The 20,559-nt window shown below is 44.6% G+C and overlaps 1 protein-coding gene across 8 annotated transcripts in view; it reads right to left on the reverse strand.

Annotated features, from left to right (window-relative positions):
• Nucleotides 1-2,691: 2,691 nt before the first annotated feature.
• KALRN (kalirin RhoGEF kinase) overlaps nt 2,692-20,559 on the reverse strand; it is a 467,424-nt gene continuing 449,556 nt past the window's right edge. For all 8 annotated transcript variants that reach the window (XM_030277125.4, XM_030277127.4, XM_030277129.4 and 5 more), the window contains 9 exons: nt 14,770-14,797; nt 14,155-14,326; nt 11,956-12,077; nt 10,733-10,864; nt 8,828-8,992; nt 7,869-7,947; nt 6,528-6,728; nt 5,500-5,638; nt 2,692-3,376 (listed from right to left, as the gene is read on the reverse strand). In XM_030277125.4, coding sequence (XP_030132985.4) covers nt 2,831-3,376; nt 5,500-5,638; nt 6,528-6,728; nt 7,869-7,947; nt 8,828-8,992; nt 10,733-10,864; nt 11,956-12,077; nt 14,155-14,326; nt 14,770-14,797 — 1,584 coding nt within the window. In that variant the 3' untranslated portion in view covers nt 2,692-2,830. The remainder of the gene's footprint in view (nt 3,377-5,499; nt 5,639-6,527; nt 6,729-7,868; nt 7,948-8,827; nt 8,993-10,732; nt 10,865-11,955; nt 12,078-14,154; nt 14,327-14,769; nt 14,798-20,559) is intronic.

Here is a 20,559-nt window from a genome sequence, read left to right on the forward strand (position 1 = left end):
CAAAAGCTAGAATGGTTGGTAATCACAAATGTTTTGTGGATGTTTTAACTGGTTCAAGTATTCCTGAATGGGCTGTAAGAAGAATGGTATCCAGGAAGAGGTGCTCTAACATGAATATGGAAAAAGCAAAACCACAAAAGAAAGTTACCTCAGAACATTCAACATCATCAGAGTTCAGCACCTCCAGCTCTCTCAACAAGGAGTCTTTTCTGAATCTGAGCACCAACAACTAATCATATATCATCTCTCTTTCAGCCTTTTGGTTTTTTTTTTTTTTTCTGTTACTTGATAGGAATAAGAGGCTTAAATATTACCTTAAACAGTCCAGCTTTTTCCCCCTGTGCATTCAGAGTGTCTGCTGTTGTAGTTTGACATATGAATGCAGGACGTAGAAAAACTTAATGCTAAATAACTCCAAATTTCATGTGATAAACGAGAATTTGTTTGTATTAATGCCAAGCAGAAAGCCTGTGGCTTCAACTGTACCCATGGGCCTAATAAAAGCTGTGGGTTTTACAGACCACACTTCCACAAATATTTTTTTAAGGGCAGCACAATCACAGCACAAAGTCAGCTTTGACAAATAGGAAGAATTACAGACAGTCCTATAGTGAGAAAGTACCTGAGGCTGGTGGTAATTAGAGACTCCCTTTAACTGCTGTCTGTATTCAGTTGCTAAGAAATTGCATACTTGGCACTGTTTCTCAGGATGAGAGTCTGGTCTTTATCTAAGAGGTGCTGCTGGATTGCTTAGAAAATCAGCTGCTGCTCTAGAGAGGAACTGAGATGGGTTCTAGATGATTTTCAAAAAGCTTAACCTTCTGTGAACACTTGTCTCTTTCAAACCTTTCCACATTTCCTCCCTGTATTAGGTCTCTCACAGAAATGCTTCTGACTCTGCTGAGGCATCTGAGCTCACCCTTCTGCCTGTGGCTTCCCCATCTCAAGGGATGTTCTTTGTTGCACACACTCAGTGTCGAGCACTGAGGGTTTTTGCTGTGCCTCTTCTCCACTAACAAAATACTGACCACTCTGGTGTAGTGATATAGCAAGCACAAAGAGGAGGGCCAGGTCTCCTCCCTGCTGTGAAAGGGAGCTTGGAGGTGGATCAAAAAAGGGCTGTCAGAGCCCTGAGAATTTAACAGTACTTGCAGGGTATCTCTACCACCCACTGGCAGAGACAGTGCTTGCTCCTGCAGGCTCACAGTGAAGTTACTCAGATGGTAAACAAGATTTGACTCTCTCCCTTACAAGAGAGTCTGTATGAGCACACGTGGTCAGATCAAGCGCTTTTCCTTTGGAAAACCTTTGATAACAACTGCCATTTCCCATTACAGACACACAAATGTTACTCAGCAGCGAGACAAAGTCCCCATGTGCCAGGGGAAAAAAAATCTCTTTGACTGTAACCCCACAAGGCATTGTGGTGTGGCAAGAGGATGGGGAAGCCCCAGATGGTTTCCCCTTCCAGTCCCATTTCTGGAAAGGAAGATTTGGCCAACCTACAAACTGCTGATTTGTCACTACAGACTCCCTATGTTGGCTATACTTAAGGCTGGCTCCGTCACTGTAACATCAATATGATGATGTTGCAACTTGGCTTACAAGAGAGAAATTATTTGTCAATATTATTTTTTTTTTATTACAAATTAGGCTTTGGACATAAAAATATCCTCATGAATGCTTTGGTTATGAGGTGCTAATGGTGGCTGAGAGATATTTACAAGTTTGGAAATGAAACAAATTACATGCTTTAAACACTGAGAATGATTTTAAAGCTGTAAGCACAAGAATGAACTCACCACTCCTACTGCACTCTGAAAGGCTTGGATGGACTTTGGGCCAAGCAATTCTGAAGCTAGAAATGGAACAGGATCCTTTACATTTATATATATTTATATCTATGATACAATATATGTATACTGAAAACCTGTGATAGAAAAAATTGTCTTCATCACCATCATCATCTAGTTTACAGATACTGCAAAAATTGGACTCTGCCTTTTCTCAATGCACAGGTTTTGCAAAAGATTTCTGTACAATGTGTATAAAATGCTTTTAAAAAACCCACCATAGTCCCATTGTGCTTAATCAGAACCAGCTGTATGCTCCAATGAATTCATTACTTTAATCTTAGCTCTGAAAGGTGCTGCACGTTGACTTAACACAGCAGAAAGCCCATGGAGGGGCTTAATGGAGGATTTTGGTCTGAGCACTACCATGCAACACCAGTGTACCTAAGCCATGCCACCATGGGAGCTGATCCAGCAGTGACTGGAGCCTGATCTTGCATGTCCTATGCAGGCAAAGTCCCCACTGAAATCATGGCAGACCTGGGCATATGGGGCATGAGAAATCTTACTGATAACCTGGAGCAGGCTTGCAATGATTTCAGCAAAAACTGACCGGTCCAGTTCTGCAGTACGTGCTAAGGTCAGCCTGGTTTCACTCCCCCCTACTATGCTACTTGTAGTCTTTTGTACATTTTGAATTCAGTTCAGCAAGATCAAGAGGATTTCTTATAAGGCTGCCTCAAAAAGATTAAGGCAACTGCAATTTTGGCTCTCATTCCCAGTTGGTGTTTGCTTCCTGCAGTCCTTTTTTGGCGGTGGATGTGGCAGTACCACGTGCCCGGAGAGAGGGAGCATGTCCCCAGTGCTGTCACCTCCTTTGCCTTAGTCCCGTTGCCACGTCTGCAGTGATTCCCACCTTGCAGTTGGTGAAATGCAAACGTCAAACATGGGATATGTACAAAGGATCTGCGTGCTCCTGGCAGCGCTCCCGGCACACGGCTCAGGAGCAGCAGTGCAGGATCCCGTGGGTGGAGGCACTACGTGCCCGGGTTCATCCTGCTCAGCAGGAAGCTCTTGACGCTGGGGACCGGGTGCACGTCGTACTGGTGCCTGCGGCGCTCGATGAAGGACGCCAAGCGGGAGGTATCCAGTGGGATCTTGGAATAGCTGCCATTGTGCGGCTGCAGCCACGGATGCTGTAAACAAGTGGCTGCCGTCGGCCTTCTCCTGAAATCTTCCTGGAGGATAACATTGATGAAATCCCTGGCAGCGTGGCTCACATCAGAGAAGTACTCGTGTGGGAAGCTGAAATCCACTCTACACACATTGATACAAGTCTCCTCTTTGCTTTCATCCAGGAACGGAGAGACGCCACTTAACATGACATAGGTGAGGACCCCAATGCTCCAGATATCCGTGCTCAAGGAGACAGGAAGGCCTTGGATAACTTCAGGGGCTGCGAACTCTGGGTTTCCAAGGAGGTGGTGGACATGGTAATGACCTGTGATCTGGACTGCATCTTCCAAATCAATGATCTTGACACGAGGCACTGGGATTCTCAAATCAATGAGCAGATTTTCTGGCTGTTGAAAAGACAATGATATAAACTTAATCATAACTATATTTTGGCAAATGAAATAGGTAGGATTCATGTAGGCATAATAGCTAATTAAAACGTGCATTTAATTAGATGTGCAAGGGAGAGATCAGGAGAGTGAATGATAAAGAACCAGCTCAGCTGCTGTTTGCTCTAAATTCAGATCAATGCTGCAGTCACAGTGACAAGATCCTCTTTTGCACTAGGGCAACACACTGGGATTTTGCACTTTGTCCCAAATACTTACCGTTTATTTTCCCAAACTAATCTCTACAGATTAAGAGTACTGATGGATTTTTCAATTTTAATAAGACATATATATATGATCAGTTTATTTAGATTGCATTTGTTTGGATGACAGCTGGCTAAGTTAGTGTAACTTGCAGCAGAAGTGTTCCTCACGAAGAAAATGTTCAAATTTGCACCCGCTACCCAGGGAGGGTCTTGTGTGTGCCATTACTGTTGCTGTCAATTGACACGGAGCTGCCAGTGTTCCCCTACACACACCAGGACACGGTCATGCTTTCCAAGACAGAGTAAAATTACATTTAATCCCAATTGGTTTTCTCTCTGTTTTAGCAGGTCTCAGTATTTAAGGTCTGTCTCTCAGTGAGAGATACTGAGTATTGCTATACACGCTCTTCTGGGGACTTAACATGGATTATCCTTCCTTTGTTGGCTCTGAGATGATTTCTGAACTTACTTCTTGCACCCTTCTAGATCTCTTTTTCTCTCCCTTATCCTCATGCATATTTTACTGCTGCCTCATGGAAAAAAATATATATAAACTATATGGCTGTTCCAGTCTCTCCACTTGCTCTTCTTTTGTGCAGTCTCTATTGACAAAATCAACACATCCTTGAGCAGGATCCTGGGACAACATAGTCCATGGATGGGTCTGCTGTCACTGTCAGTGCATCTCCTGCTTCCCACTTAGCAACAGAAGGTGCTTTATTTAGCATCCCCCATTCAGGGGATCTGCAGATAGGTCACAGAAAATTAGCTTTCCACCTTGTTTCTTTGTATATGATCAGAGAATTCATTGCAGTTTCTTACCTCATTAATGCCTACTTTTTGACGGGTCATATAAATACAGCAAAAAATACAAACAATTGCATAGAAAGAAACCAAAATGATTTGAGCCTTTTTTGTCTAATTCTCATATAAGGTTCTGTACAAATGGAATATTTTTGTAGGGGTAGAGGCAGCAGAGGAATGAAAGTTTCACTTCATCTGACATGCCTTGGACTTAGAGAGATGAGAATAAATCTCCCTGAAGCTGGATTGTCCACTATATAAGAAAGTTAAATTCATCCCTATTTCCCCATTTTTAATTGTCATTTAAGTCTACAACGTGTTATAGATTATCTGATATCCCTGGCAACCAGAATCAATGTTGCAGATCACAAAAAATGAAACACTTGATCACAACTTCAATGGCTAATTCTCTGTCATCCAAGATAATGGGGATGCTGGGGAGGACAGGAGTACAATGCCAAATCCAGGATAGTACAGTGCCTCCTGCCATGTGTGCTCACAAAAGCAGGTACAAGCTGTACTAGTCTGAGTGTGACGTTAGAGAATACCCCAATTTCTTCTCCACAGTGCAACTTGTCCTTTGTTCTTCCTCTGAACCCTTCCCTGGATGTATTTCCCACCCAGTTCCCATCTCAGGCTGTCCAGTGCAATGTAGTTTGCTGCTTTCCTTTTCCTTTGTGCCTGCCAGTCTGGCACAAGCCACCCCTGCTCTGGAAGGTTGGTGGCCTGAGTTGGTACAGTGTGAGCCCAAACCATACTCCATAGAATTATTCCGTTTCCCTTCAGCCAGGTGCCAGTGACATCTCATTCTTGTCTCTCTGACATCCTCCTTCCCCATCATTAAATCCAGAAAGCCCTGGGAACAAACCAGTGAATCAAGGGAAAAGGTGCATTTCTTGTCTGAAGGCAAAGACCTGGCGCTGCAGGCCAGTAACTCCTTTCTCTGATCAACAGCTTGTCCATTTAGTGATTATCTCCATGGGGCACAGACTGCACCTCCTCCCTTCTGTACAGCTGGGAACTCTCTGTTCCAGGGCACAGAATAACAGAATCATTCTAATTTGTTCCTACCTTTATGTCCAAGTGAGCCACTCTGCAGTTGTGGAGGTACTGCAAGGCTTCCATCGTGTCTCTTATATAGAATGCCACCTTTTCCTCCATAAGTTCATCGTGGTTCATCAAATAATCTAAGAGACGACCATCATCCATCCTACAAACAAACCAAACCCTGTGCATGAAACATCATATGGCATCTCTAGGAACACATATCTGAAAACAAAATTGCAACAGAAACTCTGTGACCTAAAAAAGGAAGGAAAATAAGATGCAAGATCTGATGAGTATTTAATGATATCTCAAGATACTGCAGGCCATGGAAATGGTAGAATGATTAATCTTCAATTGTTATCGCCAGTCCTTGACAAATTTAGCAACAGTCTTAAAGTAAACTCATTTGCTTAAGGATGGATTCAATAGACAGAGACAATCCCTATGGAAACAGAACTTCTTAATTATTTGGTTCCATCTATTTATTTATAGAGCTGGTTACATAATGTAGGAAAAAAATAATTGACATTTTCAGCTGGTAATATTTTTTATGGGAAAACTAACCCAATAAAAGTTTTCCACCTGGTTTATTTATCTGTACAAACAAACAATGAAATAGCCCAAATATACTTTGTTGGATAAACCATAGCAAAGCATTTTGGTGTTTGGTTGCTGTTTCTTCTTACGGGACAAGCATGGTTGCTACATAGGTTTCTTCAACAAAAAGCATTAGAATGATGAAGGCTTCAATCTAGCAGAAACACTTTTACTCCAATGTAAAAAGTGGACAAAACTTCCCAAGTAGGTCTGATGCTTTTCAGTGGCACAAATCACCCAAGCTTCACCCAAGTAGAAAGCAGTTTTATTTGTCCCTCTTAATCTTACTTCCTGTAAAGAAAATGCAATGGAAACTCTGCAGAAAATGGCTATTTTATTTGACATCTCAATCAATAAAATCTTTTCCCTGCTGAACTCAGGGTGATCTTTATGCTTGGCTTTAACAGGGCTGTGATTCCTACCCAGATGCTTAAAGCCAAGCTCCATGTACTTACAGTTCCAAAACTAAGATGTAAGAAGTAGGAGATTCGTAGGTATCGTGGATTGTGATGTATTGAGGATGCTGTAAGTGTTGTAACAAAGCTGCTTCATGTGCTGCCTGGTCTTTCTTTTTCATTTTTTTACTAATGAATTTTACAGCAACATCTTTCCGGGTTGCTTTGTGGACACATTTCTTTACTATGGAGAATCGACCCCTGAAATTACAAAGAAAACAAAATAATGAGGTGGCTTCATGAATAAATCATGCCTGCTTTTTAACACAATCACAGAAGTTGTTTTGTTGTTTTTTTTTTTTGATTCATCACATTAATATTTCACAAGGCATCAGATTTAACAAGTTGTTCATAACCTTTTCCAACAAAAGCCCTCCATCTCTTACCCTGGATGTAGAGATTCTTTGGGGATTAGCAAACACTGAGAGCAAACAGTGTCACTTTGCTTTGTGCAGCCATACTGATATCCTCTAACAACCTCCCCTGGGTTCAATTTGCTGCCACTTTTACAGGTTCTATCTCCTTTTATTTTAGCTGTGGGTCTCCCTTCTCCAGCTGCTTTATTAAAGAGACCAAACCTTCTCAAAGAACTAAAAGAAAACCCTTGTTAAATAATCACTGACCTACCATTTTGTCTCATTTTTTCAGACACGCAGTAAGAAATTAAGAAAAAAGCTATCAGGAAAGCATTTAGGAAACTCCTACAGACCGTAGTACCATTCCTGAAAGTAAAACTACCCAGTGAAACCATGTACTGAACTTGAGCTCTTAGTAATACATTCCAGTTTCCTACAGAACCAGAGGGACTCCTGTCCTTTCAGCCCCAGAATTGTCTCTGACATCTGAGCTGAGGAAATAATTGCATTAACCTGAATTATTTGCATGCCCCTTATCTATTACCTGTGGAGAGCACAAAGGGCTGACAACACGTGCAGCTCCTATTTAGGCTCTGTTTAACTCTCAGTCAGCAAAGATACGTCAGTCACATGCCCAAGGGTTTTGGCAAACCCAGTCTTTGAGGTTAAGCTTATCCAGAACCAGTAAATCGTCATGACTTCAAAACAGGACCTCAAATCAGAGATGACAGAGAAAATACCAACTGCCAGAGATCTGGCTGCCTAATTGCTCACCAGTTTGCCAATCTGCAATTCTCAAATTAGAATTTATCTTGAAAAACAGAATTTAGTCAGTATTTTCATCAGTATCTGATATGCAATGCTTTTTCAAAGGAGAAGCTGTTTTCAAGCTAACTACAAAAGTAACCTAAACTCCCCACCAAGGAAAAAGCTTCAAGCCATTGTTTGAGTGTTTTATTGCAGTGATAAGCAAGGTTAATATTACCTCCCAATCTCATGCAGCTCTGCATAGGCAAGGTCAAAGTTTTCCTTCCATGAAATAGTGGCACCATCGGCAGCAGAGTCTTTGAGAGAACAAAGAACATTCAAGAAGGTATAAAGACAGTTTGCTGTGGACTATAAACAGCATATTTAAAAATTATGTGAGACTTTATGAGACTTTATTATTAAGACAGGAAACATTATCACTAGGAGTCCAGTTTCATACTGCTCAGGCACAGCTGCAGTGTGTTGGACCACTAAATGCCAGAGCTCCCCAGGGGAAGGTATGGATAAGGGGGACACAAAACTGTCCTTGCAGTTTTGTGCTGAAAAGGGCCACAGAGACAGGGGGTTGAGCTATGCTGTGTGAGCACTCCCTCCATCCAGCACCAGCTGTCCAAGCCAGTCACAGACCTACCTGCACACCAGGGCTGCTAAAACATGGGGAAAAGTGAGCTCTGCTCACAGCACTTGAGAGTGAGCTGTGCCCCAAATTCCTGCAGCACTGAGTGCTTGGGAATTGCCTCCACCACAACACTCCCATTCCAGCTGCATTGCCCAAGGGGGGATATTTAGCAAGTGGAATTGCAGCCCTCTGCTGGATTGCACAGCAGAAGCTGCAGCTGTTGCTGAGATTGCTGGAAAGTCAGGACAAACACCAGCCAGGACATGGAGCCTGCTGGGCAGAGATAAACACAAGAAATTCTTTTGGGATAGAAATCAGGGACCTACTTGGAATCTGCAATAGCCTCTGTGACAGAGGCAGGCTCTGAGCCTTGATGGAGGTAAAGACACAAAAATCCTTTCAGGGGCCAAGAGCTAGCTCTGAGCATCTTCCAGGCTTTTTGTTACATCCCTAGTTGGTCCAGGATCCCCGCTTTTATCAGGACCCATCAAAACAAACCACACAGAGCACAGGTGGATTGGTGTGTGCAGCAGTCCCTCCCTGCAGTGCCCTCTCACCGTACTCCGGGAGCCTCACGAACTCGGACGGGTCGCTGGGCAGGCTGATCCCCCAGGGGTTGCTGGCACTCACTCGGAACTGGTACTGGCAGCCTGGGGACAGGTCCTCAATGACGAGGTATGTGTCCAAAGTTGAGGCCACTGACTGCTGCCAGACCTGGGAGCCTGTTGGACAGAGGGTGAGAAGGGGAGCTTAAGGGAAAGGCTCAGGGCTGCGGATTTCTCTGCCCAAATTAGGTAGTACCCTGGCAGGGTAAAATCTACAGGGTTTTTAAGAGGCAGTGTTTTACAGCAGACTGTTAAACCAGAAATGGATCACAAGAAACTATTTTGTGTTGCAGCCACCTTCCCACCTGGCTAAATGAGAAAAGAAGAAAATGCCCCTCAGTAGACTCAGGATAATGATGGAAAAAGCTCAGCCCAGGGACAAGCCGATTTCTCCACTGTAGTGGGCTGTGGCTGTGGATGTGAACTACAAGTGATGTCTAAGGGCAGTGTGATAAAACAGAAAGGGAGGGCTGGTTTGATGACAGCTCTGTTGTGAAAGAAACAGTAGCAGAAATACTGCAAAAAACCCCAAAACCATGGGCAAGGGACATAAAACTGAGACAGGGCGTCAGTGCAATCCAAATGCTTTTGCAGATGAAGATGTGGTGGCTGCAGTGAAAGCTGCAGCTGCAGGAGGAGAACCAGCTTCCTGACACTTAACACAGGCAGCTTGCAGGTGAGCACAACTGCAGCAAAGAAATGTGTGACTCTGTTTCTATCAAACCCAGCCACTGCCTAACCTGTGGCAACCAAAGGACCAGTACTTACTCATCTTTACAGGATCAGAGAACAGAAAAGAACCCCTGGAACACAGAACCCTGACACAGATGGAGATTTCTTCAGGAATACATAAAATTTCATCTTATTTTAGTAAGTTCAGAGCATTTTACCCCTATGCGATTTAACATGACCCAATTATTTTGTGTGTCCTGTGGACAGATTCTGATTTCCAGGTTTCACAAGGTCATGGCTGGTTTTACAGGAGTCAGTTTTACCTTTGAAGTGGGAGGAATACTGAAAGCACTGCTGGAGGTCTTTTATGTTTATTTTGGTGGTTGTTCTTAATAAAGGAGCTTTTATTCTTTTACAAAAATGCCAATCACTGATGGCCCAGTGAGGGTCAAGATAAAATATTCTGAGCATCTGCCAGGCTCCAGCATCTCCTGAGAATATATAGGAGAAGGCATTAATATGATGGAGTGATTAGGTTTGCACACTTAATAAAATGGGGTAGGATTTTTTGAAGGATAAAGGGGAAAAAAACAGAGGCCATATACCTAAGACAAGGTTTACTGCCCAGGGACCCTCACACCTTTGCAGGAAGGATGCAAAAAGGGATGTGAATAATTTCAAATGCCCTGTTCAAGAGCACATGCCTGTGAATATTGGAAAAACAGTGCATTTAATATCTACCTAATTATTCAGGGGAAATGGATGGTTGGATTTAAGAAAAAATGGATTTCAGAGCTGAGCTTGAAAAGTATGCAGGGATCTGCAACTTTATCCAGATCAAAAAAATAATGAGGCTTGATTTGGTTTTGCATTTCTGGGAAGCACCCACCAGAAAGGATGGTGGAAAAATGCAAATGACAAAAAGATGCCTTAGTGATGGATATGTTTGGGCTTAGCACACTTTATTTGTCCTAAGTGACCAGAAGAAACAGAAAGGTCTCTAATATATGAGAGGCTGGGCTAGATGATAGAAGGGCTTCTTTGTGCCTTAGACTTTGAGATCTGTAAGCTACAATTAGTGGCACACCAATGGTGACAAGAATGCTTTTGGGACCTGTTGTGTCATAAAGGAAACTTACCTTGTTCTCACTCTCACAGCCAGCAAGCACAGCTCACACCACTTACCTTCTTCTCTGTACTCCACAGTGTAGCCTGAAATGGTGCAATTGCCTGTACTGGTTGGGGGTAACCAGCGCAGGATCACGGAGGTGCAGCTTCTCTCCTGAGCAATGGGGCGGTTTGGGGCAGCTGGCACACCTTGGGAAGAGGAAACATTACCAAATCCAGCATCACATCAGTAAGTGCTAGTGCTTTATTCTGAAGATCAGGTGTAACTGGTACACCAGGTCACTACAGGACAGCTGCACCTTGTAGAGGGGCTCAAGTAAGCCAGCTACCATTGAATGCCCAAAAGGGACACAAGCAAGGCGTTCAGAATTCTACTGTGTCTAGGGTGCTTTATGTGCTTGGGAGCAGATTGACAAACAACCAGTAATCCTTCTGTGCTTTGCCTAGGGCTCCTTTCAGCACAGGAGTAGTTAATGCAGCCACTGACTTGCTTGGATAAATTGAAGAAATTGGATCTCTAGGGTGTTTTGTGAGACCAAATAAATTAACTTTTAAATGCTCATGACATTGCTGCATTTGTAACTCTCCAGTTAGACAGTCATCTCTGGACCATCCCCTTCAACACAGCACCTCACCTCTAGTGCTAACAAATCCCTTCTCAGAGCTGGAGGCAATGACCATCAACTCATTATTTCATATTCATTCCAGTTAGATAGGTCACTAATTACAGTGCTGAGAATTCAAGCTTGGAGACATGTCACCAAGTTGAATCCCTGAAGAACAGTTTCACCCAGGCTAAATCTTATTCTCACCTCCTTTGTCCCCTAAAGAAAAGGGAAGGCAGAACATCAGTGTCTGGATTCCGGTTCCTCCTGCTCCAGGGAGATTCTGAACCCCAGAGCTCCCTGCAGTCAGCTGGGGCATCATTCCCCCAGGGACTTGGCTGCCTGAGGGAGCTGAGCTTCCCCTGGTTGACCTTACTGAGCTCCTGGGAAGCAGCACGAGGAGCAGGATGCAGGAGCTGAACCTGTGCCAGTACATTTTCATTTCCCAAATGTGATGTTTATGGTCAGATGATTTAATCAAGCACAGGGAGTATGCAAAGCCTTCAGCCATCAGTGGGAGTTGTGGCTGAGGAATGGTTGTATGACTTTAACATCTCAATTCACCTGGCACAGATCCACATCTGGCTGCCTCTGCATGGGCTGTTCCTGTGTGCTCCCAGCCCCCAAGGGACCACACAGAGGGAAAATCCCATGTGTTAAGGTCAGATGTGCTACCTTGGACTTTGACAGTTGCAGAGGTTGATGCGGTTCCGTGTTCATTGGTTGCCACACAAGTGTAGATGCCGCTGTCCTGAGGCATCAGGTTGCAGATCTTCAAGGTGAGCTCTCCTGAGTCACTGTGGATGCAGGAAGCCTAAGTTATAAAACACTGCTTCACTGGCTAATGGTTTTTATATAGTTCTTGTCCTGCTTCATTGCAAACAGACGTGCACACAAGTCCTGTTAATTCATTTGAAGGAACATCCCTCCAGTAATTTGATGCCCAAGTATAACCCCTTCTTATGTCAGGGTTTGGCTGTTAATGAAACCTTTGAGCAAACCTTTGGTCAAAATTGCCTTGCCAGGCAAATCCTCATGTCTGTTGTGGTCTAGGAAGAGATGTGAAGGACCAGTCAAGCAGCAAGCAGTCAAGGAGTTAAACAGTGCCTGTCCAGAGCTGGATGCTTAGACTTGATATATCTGGAAAGATTTACCCATGAAGATCTTTCCTGTCATAGGACATGGTAAGCTGCTGTGGCTCTGCAGCGAAGTCCAACACACACCAGACAAACTGGGATTCCCATGGATGCAGGAAGCAGTCACACAGCACAGGGTGACATTTCCAAGGAGCTTCAGACCCCTGGAGCATGTGCCATTGATCTGATGCTGCTGCCAGGGCCCCAGTTGGAAGACTGGACATCTCATAGCAGCCAGGGATAAAGAGAACAGCACTGAGTTTGTGAGACACACTCAGTCTTCGGGCCAGTCTGAGAAAATAAACAGCTCTGTGCAGTCTCATGAATTTATAGCAGGTCTGTTCATAGTCACTGCTATTTGCACACTTCAGTCTCCAATATGAAATTTGAGGGAGCTGGCCTGAATGAAAGGATTTTGCTTGCGTAACTGTTTTAGCTGTACTGGAGACCCAGCTTAGAGCCAACAATAAGTTCCCTTGATGGCAAAACTAGGCTAGTTCTTGAATGCTTAATCTGTTAGGTACTGCAGAAGGAGACGGTTGCTGGGATAACTGTCTGGACTCTGCAGCTTTTGCTGGTCTGACTGTGCTGGTTTAAAACAGGACAGAAATATCCCCTCTCCCTGAAATCCACATACTCGTGCCAGCAAGATTTGTAAGAGCCACTGATCTGCTGGGCCTCTGCTTGGCAGGCAGTGTCTTCACTGGAAAGATTATTTGAGTAACAAGACAATACAAGTGCTGATAGTGCACAGGAAGCCAGCAGGAAGAGGACTGTGATGAAAACCAGAATCCTGTATGGAAATATCCCCCCATCCCAAGCCCAGACAGAGGCTGAAGATAAGGCACCAGGAGATCTACTAAACAATAGCTACAGACAATTTTGGATGCTCTGGGGAAACTGCACAAGCCAATGGTCTCTGAAGGAAGCTCTTGATCAGATGTAAGGGTTTTTTTTTATTAAACATGTAAAATCCCTTCTCTCTTACTGTTATTTTTTTACTTTCACTGACTTTGTACTCCCTGGATTCATTTCAGCCTGAGCCAGAAGTGCTGAAAAGTTCAAATGAAAGATTGCCTCCTGGAGATTTCCACTGCAGTTTGGCCCAAATTTCTTATATAAGCTGCAGATGAGCATCCAGCAGCAGGCTGTTACCTGACCTGAATTCAACTCCAGATCTTTTTGAATCTTCCCAGCGCTCGTTGTAAAGATAGTTTTCCTCTCTGCTAGCCAAGCCAGGAACATCATGACAAGCATCTTTCTGTCCAAGCACAGCCAGATGTAGCCTTCCCAGAGCACATCTGCGCTTTTTTAGGAATAGCTGAGGAAAGGCTCAGGAAAACTGCAACCCCACCACTGCCAGTAAGATGAGAAAACCCAGTGATAGGGGTATTGCAAGCTGGTGAGGGCTTGCTCTGCTTGACTCCCAAAGGAGATCAAGGCACCAAACTCAAGCAGAGAAGCCCCAGCAGAGGCAATACTAGCCAAACTAATGGGTTGTAAACATTCTGGCTTCTGGCTTGCAGCTGGCTCAAGAAGTCAACTTTGTGGATATAACCTACATCAGCTTGGGAAACAAATACAGCCCCAGCCTTAAAGTCTGATCCTTTCCAGCCAATGTTCACCACACCTAATGAGTCTTGCATCCTAATGAGTCTTGTAGCCAGGCTGGTGCCATATTTGAGGGTAACACGACCATCAGGACCAGCTATGTTGGGATCCACAGGCAGGACCTTACCAGGATGACACTGTGTAAGTGGCCGTGCTGTTGTCATTGTCAAGGATGTTTTGGTCTGGTCCTTTCCAGGTTATAGTTGGTTTGGGTCGCCCACAGACTTTGCACTGCAGCATCACTGTGTCCCCAAGCAGGCAGGTGATGTCCACTAATGGCACAAGAAACTCTGGAGCCACTGTAAAAAAAATACGGGGACACACACACAACACCTCTTAAAATCTTCAGGTGAGGACGTCTAGAGTCATACAAGGCTAAAGAATACATCATAGGATGAACTATGGGATCTGGGTCCCAAACAGCTGGGAGCCCTGGGATTATGTCATTGAAACTGCCCTCCAGTAAAAGCCAGCTGTCTACAGCTCAGAGGATGAGGCAGAGAGGAGCGTTCATCCCCCAGCTCTGTGCTCTGGCAGGTGGATGAGATTTTGAGATGGCAGGTTTGGGGGGTTCAGCCTGGCCTGTGGCCCCAGGCTGTCTGAGCCCAGCAGCTAGCAAGAAGCCTGCTTTGCCTGGGGACTGAGCAGCAGAGAGCTGCCTTTGCTGCAAATGCTGCAAGGTGCAGAGCGTGCTGTGGCACCAGAGTAAATCCCAACTGCAGCACAGCTGTCCTTAACTCACCTTCTTGGATGAAATTGGGGTTGATTATCTGAAAAATACAAAGAGATACAAGCATTTATTTCTTAGGCAGTGACAAAGAGGCATCTGTTTTCACAAGGTACCATGGTGACTCTGACCAGAACTGCAGAAGTGCTGCAGTGGTAACAAGCACCTTTTAACAACCAGCAGGTGCAGCAAGCTCTAGAGATAACACACATGGGAAAGTAAATGAAAGTTGTGGTTCTTGAACCTTGAAAAAGCATCAAAGGTAACAGGCACTGCACCAAGGCTGAGGAGGGTGGACATAATTCCTCTTTGTCTCTGTGATAATGATGAAGCCATTAACTCTTCCCAGAGCTGTCTGTGCACCCCCTGTGCCTGGCTCCAGACCTGTGTCACACAGCAGCTGCAGTCACCACACACCTGGGGCATGTCACCAGCACTCTGGCCACTAACTAGGTCTGGGGAAATGTCTTTTAACTTGTGCTCAGCTTCAGGAGAAAAAAGGTAAAGCACTAAACAATAAATATTTCATTTTGCCCACTGTCAAGAATCAGTCCTGCAACAATTCTTGGTCTATTAACATGACTGAAAATTCACTCATTTCATTGGACTGCTGGAAACTTTCCAGCTTGATACTAGGTATGGATAACTAGGAGCTATTTTATCTAACTTGTTAATTGACCAAGTTAGCAAAAACTTGAAAAGCTACTGTTAATCTGTGGTCTCTATGTGCCAGTGTAACACTGGAAGCAAAGGTGGAAAAAACAAAGACAATGCCACTTAGTTCTTATAGAATCGATCCTAACTACATTGTGGTGTACAATAGTATAGAGGTTTTAGCCTCATTAACTGTTTTAGTAATCTCATAAGGACTTGTTATTCAAATTTAATCTAATAATTTAATGTTCAAGCCATTTCATGTTCAACCATAAACACCAATGTGGTTTATCTCACCTTAAATATTTCTGTTGCTATTTATTTCAGAGCTATTTTGGAAGATGTCAATGAGGCAGTGACCTAATTCATGGCCTGCCAAACCTGATAGGAGGTTTTTGCAGAGGCTCAGAAACCAGGCCACAAAACAGAAACAATAACCCTTCAAAACAAAGTAGATGCATCTTCAAGATTTGTATTTACGTTTTGGCTTTATATATAGTTTTCCAAGGTCGATGGCTCAGGGTGCAATTCAAGGAGGCATTTGGGCACATTCAGGTTCATTTTGGTTTCACAGCATTTCTTTGCAGCCCCAGGCAAAGCTCTGGTAGCAGCACTGACACCTCAGGGTCTGCTTTCCCCTGCCACCACCACAAAGCCCACAGGAACCAGGCAGAACGTGGAAAGCACAAAGTCCCTCTGAAGGGTGCAGCTGGCCAGTGCCACCAGCACATGGACCTGCCAGCCCATGGGTTTGGGGAGCAGCTCCAGGACTCACACACAGCCCCCTGGACCCTGCAGACAGGAAGGAATTGTGGCACAATGGAGTACTGGGTGGAAAACACTCTGTCCTGTCTGTGCATGTGAAAAAAAGAGAGATGGATCTTGGTGATTAAGTTGTATCTCTCACACAACACAGCAAAGGAAGAAAAAGCTGTTTTGTGGATAACCATTGCTTGCCACTTTCACTCAGAGACACCATCTACTTTTCAGCTGAGTAACCCCAGGCATCAGCTCATTTGCACATACATCTTCATTTTTGTGGTGTTTGGCTTAACTGAAATATCCATTCTTCAAAGCTCTCCCCTTCCTTCCCTGCAGCATGCACTAAATTCCCTTATTATTCACTGATCTCCATCCCTGTTGGATTAGAGATCAGGAGAAAGAAACGCTAGTTAACACTTTATATTAATTTTATTGCTCTAAAGGATTCATTAGGACATGCAACTACAATGATGAATGTAATAGATATCCCTAGAAATAAATAATTCTACATTTCTAGTGACTTCCAAGGTACAATAATTTATAATAATTGCCTTACCAATTTTTTTTTTTTCATGGGAATAGGAGAAAGAAAATTACCTCTGCAACATACTATTGGAAAAGTCTGTGGGCAAAATTTACATTTTCTTTCCCAAAACTTCATCTGTTAATTAATCAAATGGTACCTAATAACACCCCCACACCCACAGCACAGCTTTAGCCTGCTGTAAGCTTTGTCAAAAAAAAAAGTCTGGCTGCATGAGAACATTTAAGTGATTTAATACAGCACCTTATTAGGGAATAGGATTTCTTCTGCTTTGAAGGAGGGTGTCAAATGATGGGGTGAGAAGGGCAGAAATGGGAAAGCAAAGGTTCACAGGCAGATCTGCATCCAGGGGCTGGCTCGGTGGTTCAAACATCTGCTCCCAGGCCCTGGGGCTCTGCTGCCTCTCCCTGCAGGCTGGCCAGGTTCCAGGGCTATGGCAGGAGATGAGAGCCTCCATAGAGTCCTTCTAGATGAAGTGCAACACCTTTGGAGACAATTTCTTCATTTGCCAAATAGGTTTGTAATCCCCAGGGGTGGAGAAGGGGAGCTCCAGAGTGTGTCCTCACTGCCCTCAGAGGATGGGAGCTCCTGTACTGCTTCTCCACGCAGCCTCCTGGGGTGCCAGGGCTGGATCCCCTCATGGATACACTTGCAGCTGGAATGAGGATCTCACAGCCCAGCCCTCAGCTGAGCACCTGTGGCCAGAGTGGCCATGAGCAGGGGAAGGTGGCCCAGGGTCTCATGCTGACAAGGGCAACCTGAAGAAATCCCAGCACAAACCTCCTGCACCAGTGTGGCTGCCAGTCTGGCTGAGAGCACAAACCCACGGGGATGGAACCAACCAACACGAGAACTTCTCACTCCATCTTCAGTGTCAGTCCACACCATACAAACACAAACCCTAAGGGGATCAAACTCAGTTTGCACTGTATGTAAGAAACACAGATGTACTTCTTTTCCTGGAAACATAATTTTAATTGAGATGAGGTAGATTTTTTTTTTAAATTGGATGAAATACCTGTTGCATGGCCCAGAGCAGGTTAGAATTTCTCCCCTCTGTGGCCAGGAGAGTTTTTTTCCCATACAGTGACAGCTGAAAATGGAAATCCTACCCAAAGTAACAAAAGGCAGAACATGAAATGGTCTCTGCTCAAATAATGCGGGGTCTAACACTGACCAGGCAAAGCCAGGCAGCTGGAGGGAGGGGGATGAGATAAAGGAATGGGAGGACAGGTCAGGGATATTCAATAAAAAGCCAGAAATACATCTTGCTTCTCCCTCTTCCAGCCTGTGCTGTTTCAGGGCTCAGACCAAGAAAGGCACATAAGGCAGGACCTGCAGGGATCTAAGTGACTTACATCTAGGTCAATTACGTGTGACTTAACAGTCAAGCTTTAGAAAAGTAGCATGGGTGCTTCTCCAGAAACTCAGTATTTTGCAGTATTTTTCCTGGTCTGTTAAGCTTATATTGTAAAGATAGAAAGGCATCTGCATCAGGAGCTGCAAAACTCACTTGCAAAGCAACTCTAGGTGCCCTAATTCTTAGCATAATCTTATCTTTCACATGTGCACACATGCTTTATCTGGTGGGAGGGAGAAGCCATCCTGCCACACCAGTGGCCAGTCCCAAAACGCTCTACAAACACAGCTCGGCTGCCTGAGAGGGTTCTCACCTTGGCCAGGTTTGTTTCTCCAGTGCAGGGGGGTTCTTGCCATGCCTACCCCACTTCCTTGGAGGGATTACACCCAGCCCAGACACAGCAGTGCACACAAGGGCCCAGCAGCTGCCCAGATTTTTCCAGTGCCATGTTTCAATCCCATTTTAAGGGAACATATCAAAACCAGGAGCGAGAATATTACTTTTCCCCCAAAGCATAAGAAGAGTCTGCAAACCAAGCCCTCTGTAACAAGGTCGGTGCTTCACCTAAACAGCAGAGGGCATGTTTACTCCAAGACAAGCAGCTGAGCATTTTGTAAACCATTTCATTTGACCTCTTGGTCACCAAATTAAAATACAATACTGACACATTTTCTCATACTGGTAGCAGAGTCAGCAGCATGTTCCTTGCTACCTCACTCATGACCAAAACTTATGATTCTCTGAAAAAAAAAAAAGAAATTAATTAGAGAGAAACTAGGTGAACTCTAATTTTTAGGAAAATATCTACCACCCTTCTCTGGTTACGTCAACTTTACTTTGAGACCTTCAGGGTGACAGGCTCACAGTGTCACCAGCCTCCCCTCCACCAAAAAAGAAACAAATTAACTAGAGAAATTTCTTGATAAAATGAGCAGATAAGGACTCCACCACAGATGGATAGAGGCTACCAAAGGGAAAATTTAAAATGGCATCTAATGAAGCATCCCATGTTGTCAGCCTTTTGTCAGGGATGGGGGATGCCTTCTGGCACCAGTGTGGATGGGCTTAGCTGCTTTTGGGACAAATGGGGAAGGCACAAAGGATGCTGTACTGCATCTGTGCAGAGCAGAAGCCCTCTTGCCTCATGTTCTTGCTGCCTGGCCCTAATGGCTGGTGACTTCCATGGCTGAACCTGTGGGATGTCCCTGGCACTGTGTTGTAGCACCCTACACCTTCCTGCAGATGAAGTAGGTCACTTCTTGCTTTTCCAAAAGCTAATCCCCCATGTCTGTGCTGCTGGCTCAGGCTGTGTCACACCTGGTGAGCCACCTTTCTGGTCTGTCTCAGCAACCCCTGGCCACTCAGGGCAGCAGGACAGCGGTGTTGCCCCTGGGGGCTACTCTAGGGAAACCCAGGGAAATTCCCAGGATTGTACTCATTCACACTGTAGTAACAGGCCAGGAAAAACTTCCTTATAGTATTGTAGGAAGATTTTGCCAAGAGAGTGTTAGATCTGCTCCGGAGGTGTACAGCCTCAGGCAGGGGCTGAGGGCACAAAGCACTTGGGAATTCTTGGCCTGAGCTGAGTGGTGACTTGGAGCCACTGCTGTATCCACCAAAACATTACTTACTCAACCACAGGGACTGTGGGGGTGCTAACACAGTATTTCTTGCACAGTGCATGTTTCCTAGTGCTTATCTTGGTCTAAGTGTCTCTGAGTAGTTCTTGATATGCTAAAATGTCACAACTGAAAGAAAAGCGATTAGGAAGCTCAACGTACGTACCTTGGCAACTGCTCAGCTCACTAATCTAACGATGGCACTTCCAGTGACTTGGCCTGGGCTTCATCTCTGCTTTGCAAAGCAGAGACACTGGAACAGACACCAGAGGCTCAGTGACAGATGTGTGGCACCAACAGCACTTGTAACACTGCAGCTGGAGTTGTGCAACACATCTGGCCATGTCAGAACCCTGCACCTGAGGTCCACCCCAAAGCTGGAAGGAGCTGCTGCTGGATTTAGTGAGGTTTAGCTCAGTCAGCTCTTCTGACTGCTGGAAGAACATTCCTTGAGATGGGAGAGGTATCAGTTGGCGTCTGCACTGCTGCCTTGTGACCCCCTCAGCAACACTGCAACCCCATGAGATGTTACAACACAGAATTGTAGGACAATTAGTTGTGTCATTGCCCAGGACCCCAGGCTTGGGTGTGGATACTGATTCACAAGGGCATATATCTTCCCAGAAGTGGAGTTGCCTGTCCCTGTGCAGTTAACTACAGACATGTGGAAAGAGAGTCTCTGATCATCCTTGAGTGCAGGTTACTCCTGTCACTCTCATGGCCCTTAAGTGCCTGCTCCTACTCTCACATACTTAATGGGTGAGTTTGTGCCTTCTGTTTTATGAAACTACAGCACAAAGCAGAAAACGAGGGGAAAAATAATCAAACTTAATTTCCTTCTTAATGCACTTTCATTACATATTAAT

This window comes from Taeniopygia guttata, chromosome 7, assembly GCF_048771995.1.
Source record: "Taeniopygia guttata chromosome 7, bTaeGut7.mat, whole genome shotgun sequence".
Classification (NCBI taxonomy): Eukaryota; Metazoa; Chordata; class Aves; order Passeriformes; family Estrildidae; genus Taeniopygia; species Taeniopygia guttata.